The following is an 18820-nucleotide window of genomic DNA, read 5'->3' on the forward strand; positions in this document are numbered from 1 at the left end:
TCTCTTAACATGGTATATTTGCTCTTCCAGAAATTATAGATTCTATTCAAACACCTTCTCAATGTGATTTAAAAACAGATTTTCAAATAAGTGACTCTCATTAGAAAGGTCATCAGGAACGATTTTCATATTTTCAAAATGTGTTTAGAGGCTTCTACATTAACATCTGTTGAGTTTTGTGCTTACATTTTAATGATTTAGTACTTAAGTATGTTGTAACATTTCAGAGTTCATCAAGCCATGATGATGACCTGCCAGGCAGCTCCTCTAAAATACAAGGATATTGATGGAAGCTTAAATGAGGCAATAACATTACAAAGTACTGTATCTTATTTGGACATTTAAACACAGTAGATCTTTGTGAACTGTGATAGTGACACTGATGTCATTGGATTTTTTGTATTACCATAAAAACAATAAAAAAAAAAAATATTACATTGTCATTCAACCTAGTATATATAAGAATTGAAATCATTACACATTTTTGTTAGTCTGAATAATTTCTTTTGTTTAATGGACTAAATTCTGTAGATTATAGGATACCAGCAAAATTGACAACCTGCAAATTTGCAGCAGATGGTTGGCATTAGATAAAACAGATGTATGCCTATAGACAGTTTGATGTTGATGTCATTGGTATTTCATTGCAACCAATGTAATATTAAGTGAATAATGCTTGAATATCAAAAAATTTCGAAACATGGATTTTCTTTCTCAGCTTGAAAATTCTGTTTAATAAAACAAGAGTGCACACACTGATATTTCTTGCCTGCTTTGCAGATAATTGATTTAATATTGATAATCAAAAATATCACACAAACACCTTACAATTACACCATACACCAAATATAGTTGATCTTTTGATTATAGTTTAAGAAAAACTTACCAAAACCAAAACTTAACAATGAGGTCAAGATCAAATAAAAGCTACCAGATTGACATATGCATCGTTTATATTTCCATACACCAAATTTAGTTGACCTAATGCACATAGTATCAGAAAAAAAGACAGGAACACAAAAACTTAACTTTTACCATTGAACCATGAAAATGAAGTCAAGGACAATGGACATATGACAGACAAAAACTTCATAACATGAGCATCTATAAACAAAGTATGAAGCATTCAGGTCTTCCATGCTCTAAAGAAGCTAGTTAATGCCTCTGCCATCGCCATCAGATCACATTCCCTATGTTGAGCTTTCTGAGACAACTCAAAGGCGCCACAAAAATGAGTTCAAATGTAAATGAAATCATCACACAAGTTCAAGATGTTTTCTAAGAAAATTGTAAACTTTTCTGCTCCTTCTTAGTTAAGTTTACAATTTCTAAACTTAAATGCAGCCAAATACTTAGTGTTTAACCTTCAGGAAAAATCTGAGCCTCGGTGGCTGAGTGGTCCATCTACAGTATCACTAGCCTATTGACATTGAGATTTTGTGTTCAGCAGGTGCTCTCAATACCTTAGGTATTTGGTTTTCTCTGTGGCTTCTTCACCAATAAACCAATCAATCAATCATAAAATTCAGTACTGGTAATTTGGACATGCTAGAATATTTATTTGACCATCTTGTACATGTATTTAAAAAACTAAATAAAGGATTAATTGGTAAGCTGTTTTTAAGTTTGTGTGATATGAAGCTGTTGTTTCTGTACAATCAAAACAATTTTTTTTTAATAATTTTATTAGCATCATGAGAAAAAATCATATTCATCTTCAAATTTGTCAAAGTCTGTGTTAGAAAATACAGTTGAGTTATCTACAGGTTCCATCTTTTCATCATTTTTGGATAATCTTCCCTTGTTATACTTCAAAATCTAAAAAAAGAAATTCAATATGACATAATTAAAAGGAGACTCTTTAATTTTCTCTGCATTGAATGAAAAATCAACATTAGAACTTCTTTCCTCATTATTGAAATATTGTCTTACCTATCAATTGAGCTCAGCTATTTGTAAGTAATTTTTACAGTTTGTTCTGATGTTGTGTTGTCCCAGGTTAGGGGCAGGGTTAAGCACTCACAAGCATGTTTTCCGGTAACCTGGCCATATTCTTTATGTGCCTGTCCTAAGTCAGGAGCCAGTCATTAGTTGTTGATTTATGTTGCTCATATTTGTTTTTCATAAATTGTATAATTCTAAATTAGACCTTCAATCATTTTTTAATTATTTTACATTTTTTTTTATGTAGTCTTTTATAGCTGACTATATAGTAGGGCCTTGTTTCAAAAATTCCAATAGGGAACATATATAACACTATTGTAGTAATAAACCATTATATAAGACGTTGTGAGCGAAACCTCTTATATAAAGGTATATAGTAGGAGTTTTCTCATTTTTGAAGTCCATACAGCGACCTTTAATATAAGTTATATGGTTCGCTACTGACCCCATACGGATCCATAGAGGGTTAGTAAAATCCATAGGGGGTGAGGCCGGAGGCCGAGTCCCCTATGAATTTTATTCACCCTCTATGGATCCGTAGGGGGTCAGTAGTTAACCGTATAACGAATTTATCGGACGCTGGACTTTTTCTGCGGCGTTTTGTTGAAAAATAAACAATGAAACACAACAACACTAAAAGATGACGTCGCCATTAACGCGTCATGAACCCCATATGAAACTTACTAACCCCATACGGTCTCATAGGGGGTCACCATGTGACGGCGTTTAACCAATCACAACGTGATAATTCATCTGTGGTCCGATAATTGCTTATATCTTTGTCAATCATACCATGGCCACAACTCCCTTTTTAATAAACAGGACATGTAAAAACCAAAATAATATAGCGAAATATTTAACAAAAAGAATAATTAATATAAATTCAGGACCATTTTTTTTTTAAATAATAAAGTTGCAAACATTGATCATGTTGTCAGGTGTTAGCTCTGAACATAATTTCTAAAGACCTTTCAGTAACTGACAAGATTAGGAACAGCAAAAAAAGCATTGTTCCCTGCACAAATCAAGTCTCATGATGGTTGTTTGTCAAAGCATTGAACTTTTGTAGTACTATATAAGTAAAATTCCTAGTAACTAATACAAGATTATGCGATCTAAGAGAATTGACCTTGCCACTATATAACTGTGCAATATTAATCTCTCAAGAGTAGACTGTAGAACAATGCCAGACACAAAGAGCATGATGCAACATTTAAATATATTCCCTAAACACTGATTATTGAATGTATGATGAATTTATTACCAGAATATCAATCTCCATACTCATTAAACATCACATCTAAATTATTCATAAGTAGGTGCTTGCATGCAATAATTGACCAAAAAAATGTCAGAACTCCTGCAAAAAGTCATGAAATCAAAATTAAGGTACATTTATGGTCATTGATAACTTCATATGACGACAATTTCACTAAGTACGAAAGCTTCTACACATTGAAATTTTTGCAAGAATAAAATAAAACTTTAGAAGGCGTTTACTGCAATCCAAAGCCAATAAATGACCTTGAAGAAAACATGAGATTACTTTAAGTCATATAGAGTTAAGTCAAAAATTATTATTCAATGTTCCAATGACAATGCAATGAAGTACCAAATTCAAATTCTAAAGCTTGTCTTCAATCCCAAAACCCGAGTTAAGTTTGAAGTAATTTGATCCATTTTGGTAAACTAGAGGTAGTAAATTACAATTAAAAAATCTCTTTTCTTTATCTGATCGTCAATCCAACTCAAGCAATTATGTAAATCAATCAAAAAAATAAGATAGGATAAGGTAGGATAAGAGCCTTTATCCTTAGAACAAAAATAACTTTACAAAGTGTTGATGGATATTCTGCGAGTCAGACAGACAGAAAGATACAGGACAAACAGATTTCTGGTATTTCGACAGGCATATAGAAATAATTGAAATACGATAACTTTCACAAAATATCAAATACAAAAAATGAGAAGCTATTTTATTGAGTATGAAAGCTCAATGATAAATTGCAATTTAGTCAGAATTTTAATAAGTTGCAATAGGTAGACAGCAACTCTAACAGTTAAATATCAGCTAATTATACCTAGCCAAAAATGGTCAACCTCTTATAACTTCCATAAACATTATGGCAGTGGGTATGAATCAACTCAACATGATGACAAGCAATTCTACTAAGTAAGAAATCGTTTAGGATAACAGTCCCATACGATTGATGGTTACAAAGCTTACAGATATTAAAAACATAAAAAGACTATTACTATTGTGATGAGGGATAATTACTGCACAAAAAAGCATGTAATGATTACAGTACCATATAAACAAACGAATACTTATGATCAGAGTATCTCGACAGATGACCTTGCTTTAAAACACCATGCAAGTTCATTTTACTTTCTGTGTTGTCAGATATGGTTGATTTGTAATTCTGGCTGGCTAAAAAACAGTCCCTAGACTTATTGCTATGCTTTTCCTATTCAATAGACCATTTTTATATTACCGACTTTTGACTCCAGGTTCTACAATTATTCCACAGGTTAAAAAAGTAAAATTAAATATATGATCAGTGCAATTCGGGGGAAATTAACTATTTTCTGATGATTAGTAATGTATAGAAAGCATCAACACTTATCTTTTCCTCAAAATTGTACATATTACAATCTTGAATTTACTTATTTGCATTGCTCCTGCTTGACTGAATACCAGGATGTCCTACCACAGATCAGATATTACCTGTTGAAAAATTATTAATTCTGGAGTTAAAATTCAGCAATATGAAAATGGACTGATATTGAGGTATAGAGCTGATTTTCAGTACAAAGTTGTATAAATAGTAGAAACCAATCAAGGTTGAACATGCATCTTTGGCTGAAGGAATGATGTCTATACTTACTGTTTTAGTTGTTTGGCTATCTGTTTTGTTAAACTTTGATAACTTTTGTAAAAACTCTATGCTTTTTTCTGTTCTATCTTCAGTCTGTCTGTTTACTGTAAAACAAAAATAATGGAAGTTATATCATTTCTCAGTAGACATTTAATGTTTTAGCAATTGAAACCATACAAAAGACAGATTTAATGAACACAGATTTTTCCATACAGTTGCAATGATATGATATTAGTTATGAAGACAATAAAATTCAAACCAATTCCAAGTAAGATTTCTTTTCTCATTTAAAGTGGGTCAAAAACCTTAGAGAAAGTGGAATGACATCTTGTAAGTTAATTATGTTTGAAACATTTTATAACAGGTGTCAAACGAACAAAAAAGCAATTCTTATTACTTTTGTATACACTGATGACATTATAGGTTTCTCATCTATACTTGTCTACAATCATGAACTCAATCACATTTGATCAGACCATTGATATTAAAGCTATGCTTGAGTATAGGCCTTTAGGTTGACATTAAAGCTCATTTCAGTTATTTAATCTATCTGTGAAATTTGTGATGGCTTTTAAAGAGGATGGGGGTTTACAGAATAGAGAGAACTTTGTGACGGCTTTTAAAGAGGATGGGGGTTTACAGAATAGAGAGATATTTGTGACGGCTTTTAAAGAGGATGGGGGTTTACAGAATAGAGAATAATTGTGATGGCTTTTAAAGTGGATGGGGGTTTACAGAATAGAGAGAAATTTGTGACGGCTTTTAAAGAGGATGGGGGTTTACAGAATAGAGAGAAATTTGTGACGGCTTTTAAAGAGGATGGGGGTTTACAGAATAGAGAATAATTGTGATGGCTTTTAAAGTGGATGGGGGTTTACAGAATAGAGAGAAATTTGTGACGGCTTTTAAAGAGGATGGGGGTTTACAGAATAGAGAGAAATTTGTGACGGCTTTTAAAGTGGATGGGGGTTTACAGAATAGAGAATAATTTGTGATGGCTTTTAAAGAGGATGGGGGTTTACAGAATAGAGAGAAATTTGTGATGGCTTTTAAAGAGGATGGGGGTTTACAGAATAGAGAGAAATTTGTGACGGCTTTTAAAGAGGATGGGGGTTTACAGAATAGAGAGAAATTTGTGATGGCTTTTAAAGTGGATGGGGGTTTACAGAATAGAGAGAAATTTGTGATGGCGTTTAAAGAGGATGGGGGTTTACAGAATAGAGAGAAATTTGTGATGGCTTTTAAAGAGGATGGGGGTTTACAGAATAGAGAATAATTTGTGATGGCTTTTAAAGAGGATGGGGGTTTACAGAATAGAGAGAAATTTGTGATGGCTTTTAAAGAGGATGGGGGTTTACAGAATAGAGAGAAATTTGTGACGGCTTTTAAAGAGGATGGGGGTTTACAGAATAGAGAATAATTTGTAACGGCTTTTAAAGAGGATGGGGGTTTACAGAATAGAGAGAAATTTGTGATGGCTTTTAAAGAGGATGGGGGTTTACAGAATAGAGAGAAATTTGTGATGGCTTTTAAAGAGGATGGGGGTTTACAGAATAGAGAATAATTGTGATGGCTTTTAAAGAGGATGGGGGTTTACAGAATAGAGAGAAATTTGTGATGGCTTTTAAAGAGGATGGGGGTTTACAGAATAGAGAATAATTTGTGATGGCTTTTAAAGAGGATGGGGGTTTACAGAATAGAGAGAAATTTGTGATGGCTTTTAAAGAGGATGGGGGTTTACAGAATAGAGAATAATTGTGATGGCTTTTAAAGAGGATGGGGGTTTACAGAATAGAGAGAAATTTGTGACGGCTTTTAAAGAGGATGGGGGTTTACAGAATAGAGAATAATTTGTGATGGCTTTTAAAGAGGATGGGGGTTTACAGAATAGAGAATAATTTGTGATGGCTTTTAAAGAGGATGGGGGTTTACAGAATAGAGAGAAATTTGTGACGGCTTTTAAAGAGGATGGGGTTTACAAAATAGAGAGAAATTTGTGATGGCTTTTAAAGAGGATGGGGGTTTACAGAATAGAGAGAAATTTGTGATGGCTTTTAAAGAGGATGGGGGTTTACAGAATAGAGAGAGAAATTTGTGACAGCTTTTAAAGAGGATGGGGTTTACAGAATAGAGAATAATTTGTGACGTATTTTAAAGAGGATGGGGGTTTACAGAATAGAGAGAAATTTGTGATGGCTTTTAAAGAGGATGGGGGTTTACAGAATAGAGAGAAATTTGTGATGCCTTTTAAAGAGGATGGGGGTTTACAGAATAGAGAGAAATTTGTGATGGCTTTTAAAGAGGATGGGGGTTTACAGAATAGAGAGAAATTTGTGATGGCTTTTAAAGAGGATGGGGGTTTACAGAATAGAGAGAAATTTGTGACGGCTTTTAAAGAGGATGGGGGTTTACAGAATAGAGAGAAATTTGTGATGGCTTTTAAAGAGGATGGGGGTTTACAGAATAGAGAGAAATTTGTGACGGCTTTTAAAGAGGATGGGGGTTTACAGAATAGAGAGAAATTTGTGATGGCTTTTAAAGAGGATGGGGGTTTACAGAATAGAGAGAAATTTGTGACGGCGTTTAAAGAGGATGGGGGTTTACAGAATAGAGAGAAATTTGTGACGGCGTTTAAAGAGGATGGGGGTTTACAGAATAGAGAGAAATTTGTGACGGCTTTTAAAGAGGATGGGGGTTTACAGAATAGAGAGAAATTTGTGACGGCTTTTAAAGAGGATGGGGGTTTACAGAATAGAGAGAAATTTGTGACGGCTTTTAAAGAGGATGGGGGTTTACAGAATAGAGAGAAATTTGTGACGGCTTTTAAAGAGGATGGGGGTTTACAGAATAGAGAGAAATTTGTGACGGCGTTTAAAGAGGATGGGGGTTTACAGAATAGAGAGAAATTTGTGATGGCGTTTAAAGAGGATGGGGGTTTACAGAATAGAGAGAAATTTGTGATGGCTTTTAAAGAGGATGGGGGTTTACAGAATAGAGAGAAATTTGTGACGGCTTTTAAAGAGGATGGGGGTTTACAGAATAGAGAGAAATTTGTGACGGCTTTTAAAGAGGATGGGGGTTTACAGAATAGAGAGAAATTTGTGACGGCTTTTAAAGAGGATGGGGGTTTACAGAATAGAGAGAAATTTGTGACGGCTTTTAAAGAGGATGGGGGTTTACAGAATAGAGAGAAATTTGTGACGGCTTTTAAAGAGGATGGGGGTTTACAGAATAGAGAGAAATTTGTGACGGCTTTTAAAGAGGATGGGGGTTTACAGAATAGAGAGAAATTTGTGACGGCTTTTAAAGAGGATGGGGGTTTACAGAATAGAGAGAAATTTGTGATGGCTTTTAAAGAGGATGGGGGTTTACAGAATAGAGAGAAATTTGTGACGGCTTTTAAAGAGGATGGGGGTTTACAGAATAGAGAGAAATTTATGACGGCTTTTAAAGAGGATGGGGGTTTACAGAATAGAGAATAATTTGTGATGGCTTTTAAAGAGGATGGGGGTTTACAGAATAGAGAGAAATTTGTGATGGCTTTTAAAGAGGATGGGGGTTTACAGAATAGAGAGAAATTTGTGATGGCTTTTAAAGAGGATGGGGGTTTACAGAATAGAGAGATATTTGTGACGGCTTTTAAAGAGGATGGGGGTTTACAGAATAGAGAGATATTTGTGATGGCTTTTAAAGAGGATGGGGGTTTACAGAATAGAGAGAAATTTGTGATGGCTTTTAAAGAGGATGGGGGTTTACAGAATAGAGAGAAATTGGCAAAATATGTACAGAGTAGAGAAAAATATGAAGAATAATGAAAACAATGGCCTATAAAAAATGCAAAAATGCAGAAATGAAGGACCATCAAAGAGTACTGCTTCAGTTGGTAAAGTTAGGATGATTTAAGCACTTCCAATTTTCTTTCAATGATTATGACACATCTACTATAAAAAAAAAAAAAAAAAAAAAAATTTTCAATAACAAGAAATCCACGTCATGTCAGATGATTCTTTTACACATATCTTGTCCTTATCATAAGTTTACTTAAAAAAAAGAAAAATGAAATGGTAATTCCATATCAAAAATAATGTTTGAGTCTTTTGTTGAATGATTATCGACTATAGTTTAACTATTGAGAAGAAGGAATAACACAAAAGTGAATGTAAAATTAATGACATTTATTCTCTCTAGTTTAGCTAGCAACTATCAATCAGTCTTAATGATGCATATTTGTTATACATATTTATGCCCTACATTGATAGAACCATTAGAGTTAACCACATATTACAGCAGACTATGCGAAATACGTCGGACCGTCGGACAAATCCGGTGAATAATGGATCGGTCTGGTAAAATTTTGTTGAATTCCGGTCCGAATGTCCGGTGTTTTTTTTCATGGAACATTCTAGCAAAATTGCCAAACGATCTCAAATTCATTTTCATCTTTATTATTCACCACAGCGATGTTTATTTTGTTCAACCGCTAGCTTTATGCCGAACATCGACAACCAGTAATGTGTAAATCCGGGTAAAAACATATCTGACTGTCAAAAACAACAATGGATGCCATCATTGGCACAACCGGAAATGTAAATAAAACCGGATCAGATTCTGGGAACGGATAAGGATAATTCCGGGTTTGCCGATTTAAATACCATAAATGAATAAAAATCCAAGCAGATCACAAAATTTAGCTATGAAATATAACCACAAGAATTGAAAACCAAAAGATATATGAAAAAGAAAGAAGAAACAGGAAATAATATTTTATACAGAAACTCTAAATTATGTTTAGTTCACAAACATTGTCAAAATCCAATAAAATGGGACATTACTCTTCACTGAAATGCATTCAAGCAATTGTGCACAACTTTCATAACAATATCCCCTCTTGTTACATCATTTTGTTTTAATTTTTGCATTTCGGGGAGGAGTAGGGCACAACAAAGTCATATGTTTGTTGTTTTTTGTCGGATAATATACAATTAGATGTAAAAAAAAATTGGTCTGGTAAAATTTCATTCGGTCTGGTAAAGCTAGGATGCTTACCAGACCGAATGTCCTGTAAAAATAAAATTCATTCGCGTAGTCTGTATTACATAAATTTAACTAAATTAAAGTTTATACATCCAGGTGGTTAACCAGCTTCAGCAATATTTAGTATGGCAATACCATTCTACTTATCATTGATATTGAAAACAATAAACAGTAGAAATTCTTTATCAATGTGCTATACCAACTTGTACTAGTAATATTGACATGAAAAATGATTTTCTTTTCAACAAATTCATTTATATTATTGTATAAGTGGCAGGTTCTTACATTACAAATTCCATAAATAACCATTTCAGTGCAATTGCCTATACATGTAATTGTTTTTAATAATTTGCTTTCAATTTTGTTAAAATGATAAATTCGCCAACAAATACAAATGACAAATATGTCTGAATGCTTGCTAAATGTTCTATCTTTATAAACCATTTATCATTTATATATACCAATCAATTTATATTTTCTAGTATATATATGAGTTTTATCTATGGAGACTCAGCTGTCATAAAACATACAAGATTAAAAGCCAATTTAGTTATTTAGCAACAATTTTCCTCTGAACTCTTGCTGTTAAAACTAGCTGTATCCCTATTAGATTCCAAGAACTTTTAAATCAACAGCTATGTTATCCCCAAAAATCTAATGAGATTGATTTACCCAACAAGCACAATCTGAAAGCAGTGATGTAATCTAATAAAGTAGTGTTGTCAACGGTTAACCGGTTAACCGTTCGAATGACCGAAAACAGAACAGCAAAAACGCTAACCGGTTAACCGAACTTTTTTTTCAATTTTAATAGATTTGATATAAATTTGTATTGAAATCATTAAATAGTTGTGTTTTCTTTAAAAATTGTCATGGTAATTAATTTGACCGATCAATTGTCCATTGTATTAATTAGTACTGTTAATCCAAAAATATAAAATTTATTAGAACTTGTCTCTCAGCTCGGGGCAAGATCTTAAGGAAACATAATTAGTTTCATATTTTTTTAACAGCAATTTTTAATCAGTAATACATTTAAATTTTACGATTAACTTCATTATTGCATTTTTGATCTTATATTGTGTAGACCTACATCTGAATGTGCAATCTCCGTCGTGCAAGTCTTTGTCATACTTTAAACTAAATGCTCACTCAAAAACTGTAAAAAGCAAACCAACGTGAATGTAATCAATGTATACTTGATGGTACGAATATCAGGATTAATCAATTTTAATTGAAACACCTCACATTATTTTCGTAGACAACAACAAAAATGGAAGAATCACCGGTTTCAGACATATTCAATTCTACGAGATCAAGACAGTTTTTTGTTTATTTTTAAATTTGAAGTTAGTACAAACGCCACAAACTTTATAAAACCAAAGGCCAAACTTCAATTCATCGTATTATAAAAACATAAACGTATGACTTGGATGGAATGTAGACACATTGACACTCATACCACATCTTCTTATATCGATGTGTAGGGTACTATTGAGAAGGCCCTAAAACATAAACTTAAACTACCGGTAAACCGGTTAATCGGTCGAATAATTGTATGAGTAACCAGTTAGGCAACAGTGTACGATTTGACAACACTATAATAAAGTGAACAAAAAAAATCTGAAAGCAACAACTAAGAGATAACCAATGGTCTAAAGAATTCAATGAAAATTTAAATCAATTTCAAAAACAGGGTTTTCAGTTTATTATCTTGAACCAATTTACAGTACAATAACTCTGGGACATTGAAAGTGGAAAAACAACAAATATTGTACATTTATTCTAACAATCACACTACATTTATCTGGTAACCACAAAATTCTTAATTTTTCACACAATTATTGCGAACCAGTTGAAAGTTTACCACAGAGTCGTCTGCTCTTGACCAAGGTATTTAAACTTTTGTAAGTTTACTTGTCCCATTGATTCAATACAATATAGTGCGGTGACTGAAGGCAGATTTTTTTTAATTTAATCTCCCTGACCGAACACACACCTACATAATATATCATTGGAAAGAGGAAATCGTGTACTATAATAATATGCCTGTCATCAGGACTTGATATGGTCACATTTTTTTTTAAATTGAGGTTAAAGGTCATATGTAAAAATCTGTGAAAATTTGGGAGGGTTTCAATTTTGGGCATTTTTTCTATTTCTAAACTCTACCTAAATACAAATAATACTGTTTTGTCTTTAATAATGTTTGTTATTATACATAAACCTTAATCATTGAGATTTTTTTATCAAAAAAATTCCTAAAACGACTTTTTATAAATAAAACTTCAAAAATCAAGTTTTTAACCTATAAAATGTTTAGAGCACCTTAACCTTATGAAAAATATCAATTTCAGGTAAAAATCAAGTGTCATGCAGGACAATACTTTAAAATTATTTTTTAAACTGTCATAGTGGGTGAGGTATCAAACCAAAGCCATTGAACACTACAGTCAAATATGACCTCATATTGAATTTGCGAATACTTCAGTTTTTTTTTATAGACTACTCGTTGCTTTTGGTTTTTTTTCACAATTATTACTGCTACCACAGTATTATCTTTTGTAATTGTGTATTTAACTCTGGTTAATATCTATTACATTATAGGTTTTGTAACTATATCCCCCCTTTTTTCCCTTGCAACGTACTACAAACTTCAAAAGTATTCCATATAAAAAAAAGAAGATGTCATATGATTGCAAATGAGACAACTCTCCAAATGAGACCAAATGAGACATAAAACAATTATAGGTCCCATACGGGCTTCAACAATGTGTAAAATTCATACTGCATAGTCTTTAATTCCCGAAATGAATAATGTAAAAAAACAAAAATCTAACGGCCTAATTAACATGATTAATGTACAAAATAAATAAGAAAGAAACAAATATAGTATAGAGAAACAAACGGCAAACACTGCAGTACCGTCTCGTGACTTGAAACAGACACATACAGAAAGTGGCGGGGTTTAACTTTTTTAAGGGCACGTCAACACTCCCCTAACCTCGGGGCTTGAACCATGTGTACAAGCTTTATACCAAATCAACCGTTATCTCCATCATCTTCATTTTCATCAACCGTCACAAGACGTGTTTTAATATTTCTACACATTTCACTCATGGCAACAGGTCTGCAAATGAAAGGTTCTGCTGAAAGCGAACACGTTATTTTGAGTTTTTCTTTACAAGTACAGACAAGATATTGTAGGAAGTCCAAAGACATTTGTTCCTAAAAAATACCAGCTTCAAACCATCCCTAGGCTATCAATTCATCCAAGATTTAACAGAGATCTAAAAGGGGGGTTAGGAAGGTGTGATGACATCCATATGCTTGTCTGCAAAGATGCTGGGGAAACATTATACGAGACGTACACACTATCTTGAATTCGCTCAATTTCATGGTTGGCAACACATTAGATAGCGTCGCACTTTACTTTAAGAAGCATAAAATCCTTTGGCACTCAATGTTTCAACAAGGTGTTTTGAACCAAACTCATGGTACATTTGTAAAGCCAATCCTAAATTAAAAGGAGTAAAACAAAAACGATTGCCTCAACAATTGCATTTCCACAATTTCTCTGGTGCCATTTCCTGAGAAAAATCTTGGCTGTATGCAGTTTCATTGAGTAACCATAGAATGAATTGCAATAACTACGAAGGCATTGACTGAATTAAGAAGGAAGAGACAATTCATCCGAAGTTGGGTAGTCTCTTTAGAGTTTCGATGTCTTTTCTAAGTAAACTTGCAGCGAAATGAAATTAATATCTGTCCATTATTTGTATCTATTACAGTTGACATTGAGATTTTGAGGTCAGTTTTCAATTGACTAGAAGCTTATATGGCATCATAAATAGTTATTTTGCTACTAAATATTACGTTTTATTTGCCTTGAACTTGTTAAAGTTGTTTGACAACTGAATTTCTATAGAAATGAATGAGTTTAGACTGCATTTTACATGTAGAATATTTTAAATTAGAATCAGCGGTCAGAAATGATCTATCTTTATCAAGTAACGGTGTCATGAGGAATGACCAATAAATCGTTGTCAATAGCCAAAATAAAATTAGTAAAAGTAGTATCGTGTTCTGAGATATCTGCTTCCACGGGTTTGGATTTTTTTTATTTTGTTTTTAGCAAATAATTTGTAATGCAACCAAAGTGACAGAGTGCTTGAAGTTTAAAAGATGGACGGGAAACTATTTCAACTTTAACTTTATCTGACACGGATGATACATTTTTAATACGCTCATCTGATTCAAAGTCTTGAATAATTTTTTTATCTTTCTAAAATGTTTGTTGCAACAAAATATACATGCGCTCCGGTTGAACGACTGCATTCTAGAACGTGTACAAATACCCGAAACTGAGGGACAATTAACAGTCAGATAATTGTATGTCGTCATTAAATAATAGAGTAGAAGCTTCTAAAAGGGGGAACACATATGTTTACTTGTTTAAGTTTTGTAGTATGAACGATGATAAACTGCCTGCACGGAGTTCTTCAAATTAACAGATATGGCATGAAACATCTTGATGTTCACCTCATCCAATCTTTTATGCAATGCAGATACACAAATCGACTTCCCTAATCTGGTAAATTGACTCAAAATTTCAATCGAGTTTTTTTTTTTTTTTTTTTTGGAATATTATGCACTGGATAAAATTTAAAGACTTTTGTCTTTTCTTTGGACTTAATGGAGCAAGTTGCAAAGGACTTGGCACGGAATATTCACTGAAACTATCCGTCAATTATTTTGATTTTACAATAAGACTTTTCTGACAAAGTATATTTGATGTTTTATAACGAAAAAACATAGAATATAAACATATACAAACAAATTATGTGGCATATATCATTGCACTTTAATTGAAAATATGTGTATATAATAGCGAAAAAGGTAGTTATTTTATATATCATTTGAGAGCAAATTATTGACTAATACACAAAATGTGACGGAAGGCAAGTGATTGAGTTCCATGTTGAAGTTGAAGATTTTTACTCCATTCTTTTTCCATTGATTTCTTAAGGTTTTTTTTCTTATTTTGGTTCCGAAATTTTATCACTTATTAGTTTTATTAAATACTGTATGCTTAAAATATTATGGGATATTTTTAATTAATACTATGAAGAAGAAACTAAAGTTTGAGTCTGAATTTGCAGTTAAAATTACCTCAATTTTAAATAGTCTAAACTTCACAAATTTTATTGATTAGAAGGAAATAAAATACCGAATAGAATATTTTGACATATAAGAATAGCTTCAGGAAAAACTATTTCAATTAAATGTAAGCAAACATACACATTTTTTCATTTTGAAAAAGGGGGGTTGAAACTCTCCAATATACTACCAGTCATAAAAACGACTTTTTAGAAAAATGTGACCGTACAAAATTCTGACGACAGGGCAAAAACTAAAGAAGACATATTTGTCTTTAAGTTAAGACCATTTTTAGCCGTGTGTTATTTGGGGAGATTAAACTCGCGATCTAGACGACTTTTTACACTTCTGTCACCGCACTAATAGCTTTTGTTTTCTATGTAGTTTATTCACTTGGACCTTTAAATTTCTTCTAGGAGAAATCTATCACTCATTGATTAATTTGCCTGACCAAAAAAATATCTTCTTTGTTGATTGAAATACATGTATAAACTCAAATAAACTGCATGTGATACAGTATTTATTCAATATCAATAATATATTTTCAATCTGTTCAATATAAGCACCGATTTAATTATAAAAAGTTTATTTCTGATTTTTTTTTTAACTACTGCATGCATTTATGTTTCAAAGAATTTGCATGTTTTTTGTGGTTGTTCAATTATAAAGAATACATTTATGAAGACCTTTATTTAAACATTATCATTTCAAGTTTTTACTTATGAACAGACTGAAAAAAAAGCAAGGTAAAATGTTGAAATTTGATCAGAAATCAACTTTTAATTTTTAAATCAGTGTTTATATCAAACAAATTGAAAATGTGTTATTGATTGAATAAATACAACATCACATGCATTTTCATAATCACTTATTTGTACATGTATTTCCATCATTGACAGTTCAATTTTTTGTTCAGGTAAATTAATCAGTGAGTGATAGATTTCTCTTGCAAGAAATTTAAAGGTCCCATTGAATAAACTAAACAGAGAACAATAGCTGTTGTATTTGTTAGATGGGACAATAGAACTTACATCCCAGCTCCTTTGTTCTAACAGGTGTGATCTGAGCCGGATCACCCCTACCAGATCACCCCAGTTTGAGTTTCTTTGTTATGCATGCTTTCCTTTGTTCTGTAACATTTTGGCGGGAATGTCAAATCTATTATAAAACTTATAATTAAATATACAATTATACGGAAAAGACTATCTATCAAAATTCACGTAGAAAAAAATCCAGTGTATATGCTGGGATTCGAACTCAAGACCTTTAGCATATCAAGCCACGACACAACCACTACACTAGGACGACTGGATACAAACTGTCAGTAATTTAACATACTTAAAGGAAGCAAGATATTTTATAAGTGGGGCGAGTTGTCAGACCTTTATTCAGTGGGGTTTAAACCCTTTTCGTTAATAAGTGAGTTGTCAGTGATTGTTCAGTTTGATTTTACACTTCTTCAAAAGTGGGGCGAGTCGGTAAACAAGAGTGGGGCGATTGTTTTCATAAAGTGGTGATATAGGTTGGGCCGATTGGCCAGTGGGGCGAGTTGACATTGTTTGATATCTACTCATCGTGTTCGGGGTCAAAAAGGGTATAAATCATATACATGTAGGAATGTATATAGTGTATTATAATGGTTGTGTGGCGTTCTTAACTAGATTTTATGAATTGTAAATGGTTTTTCGTCTAATCTAAAACAGCTGGGATTTCGGACTTGGTGTGTCAGTGTTAGATCACCCTCTGGGCTCCGGCCATCGGGGTGATCTTACACTGACACACCGTGTCATCGTGGGATAACTATTCATTACAAAAGTTTAAATGGACAGGTAACTTGCAGGTGAATCTATGGAAAACTATGATAGGGTTCGCAATAATTACCATATGTAACTTATAAAAGGTAAACAACAAAACAACAACAAAAAAATATGTAACTACTGTCTTTATGTAATGGTTCAGAACATTCCCTTAAAATTTCAAATAAATTAAAAAATGGGTTCTCTGTTTATTTTTTTTGGAAACCAAAAGAGAGATGGACAGGCAAATGGACATGTCAGAGGTATATACCCAGACTCTGTTGAGTGGTGCTATAAAATATAAATCTAAAACTAGAACAATTAATTTTGTCAAAGTTCTGTTTATAGTTTTACAATATGAGTTTGATAGATATAGTCACTGTACTCGAATGTCAAATATTGGTAATATTACAGAAACCTCACACATATTTTATATCCATACCCAACAAGCTTTAACTATGAAGTATTTCTTCTCTTTTCTTTCTTTATAAAATTCACTGTTCTTTCAGATCTTTAATGTTAAAATTTAATCAGATTGGAGAATACTACACATCAAATTTGCTTACAGATATAAGAAAACATAAAAGCTTTGTTTAAATTGATTATTAATACCAAACCTTCTACATCTACCGTAGCATCATGTTGCTAACACTTTATTGAATTATGAGGATCTTTACTTAGGATATTAGCAAATTATATAAAATTTGATCTGGCATGCAATAGCAACAAGTTTTTACTGCTTTACTCAGTACCCTACAGAGAAATAATCATTATCTTCCTGTGTTAATGAATGTTGTTTTATATGCTTCTCTACATCAATTTCAATTATTATCAGTTCCAATAATTAGTATAAAGGGATGATGTTGTTTACCAGAAATGTACTTTTATATGTCAAATATAATCACAAGGACAATGATAAAGCTCCTTTCTCTAATTCTTCGTCAATTTATCCCTTTCTGCACCGATTGTATAAACAAATTTAATCAACGTGTGGTTCGTTTCATTTCAGTTCTCCATTGGTTAAAATCCGATTATGACACCAAATTTTCTTGCTTTCCTCTGAATTTCCTATTGTGACGTGAAAAAAGGCGACCATGCCTGATGACGTCACATAGAAAGTACACATCTTTTTGCAGATCATTCGAAAAGAAGGAATAAATTTGCCTGCGTATTGTTTGAAAATCATTAGAGAAACAGATTCCACCACCAAATCTCGAGATCCACTCTTGACAGTTAAATTTTAAATATTTAAAACGCTCGGCAAGCCTCGCGTTTAAAATTTGAAAATTTTATCTGTCTCGAGCGGATAAATATCTTACCACACTCGATGCAGTGGTAGAATCTATATTTCTTAGTTAACTCTTTAAAATAAGAGTGCACATGTGAACCCTGCCAGACAGACATGTGCATCTTAAACCATCATGACCATTTCATAAACCAAATATAATTGACCTTTTGCTTATAATATCTGAGAAATATACCAAACCACTAAAAATAAATATTGTCCAATGAACCATAGGGTGCAATCAACAGTTTTTTTCTATGACGTCACATTTTGACGTCACAGCTATGAAGACATGATCCATGCACATTTTTCATAATCAAAACTGTATTAAATTTGTAGGTTTTCACCTGGCCTTTCAAAAAAATCTTGTTTCAGGGTACAGTCTCCTGCTCCGAAAAGAGCTACAGTGGCTGCAAATAAGTTTTCAATTTTCACTGCCAAAAAAACAGGATGTTTTATACAGTGTTGTCTCTCCTCAAAACATGTATATTTAATATAATTTTTAAAATTATTTCAATCATTCAATCTGTTTTAATTGAAAGCTAATTAACTGATTTTTACAATCATATACAAAAAACATGATACTTTTTCACCAATTGAGTAAATAAACAGGGGTTTCCAACCTTTTTCATATAAACAAAAATGCTTTAAAAGAGTAACAGCAAATAAATAATATTCTTTACGAAATTAGGTCAAAAGTATGTCAACTGGAATAAGATTTG

At 32.5% G+C, this 18820-nt stretch overlaps 2 protein-coding genes across 3 annotated transcripts in view; one reads left to right on the plus strand and one right to left on the minus strand.

Moving 5' to 3' along the window:
• The window catches only part of LOC143046003 (COP9 signalosome complex subunit 3-like), a 33730-nt gene extending 33287 nt beyond the window's left edge, over window positions 1–443 (plus strand). Inside the window, exon 15 of the mRNA XM_076218926.1 lies at window positions 228–443. Coding sequence (XP_076075041.1) covers window positions 228–287 — 60 coding nt within the window. The 3' untranslated portion in view covers window positions 288–443. The remainder of the gene's footprint in view (window positions 1–227) is intronic.
• A 1209-nt stretch (window positions 444–1652) lies between these two features.
• LOC143046006 (uncharacterized) overlaps window positions 1653–18820 on the minus strand; it is a 44694-nt gene continuing 27526 nt past the window's right edge. Inside the window, exons 3-4 of one of the 2 annotated variants that reach the window (XM_076218933.1) lie at window positions 4833–4927; window positions 1653–1818 (exon numbers count right to left, since the gene is read on the minus strand). In XM_076218933.1, coding sequence (XP_076075048.1) covers window positions 1693–1818; window positions 4833–4927 — 221 coding nt within the window. In that variant the 3' untranslated portion in view covers window positions 1653–1692. The remainder of the gene's footprint in view (window positions 1819–4832; window positions 4928–18820) is intronic. The other variant, XM_076218934.1, reaches the window with a different exon arrangement.

The sequence above is a fragment of the Mytilus galloprovincialis genome, chromosome 9 (assembly GCF_965363235.1).
Source record: "Mytilus galloprovincialis chromosome 9, xbMytGall1.hap1.1, whole genome shotgun sequence".
In the NCBI taxonomy this organism is placed as follows: Eukaryota; Metazoa; Mollusca; class Bivalvia; order Mytilida; family Mytilidae; genus Mytilus; species Mytilus galloprovincialis.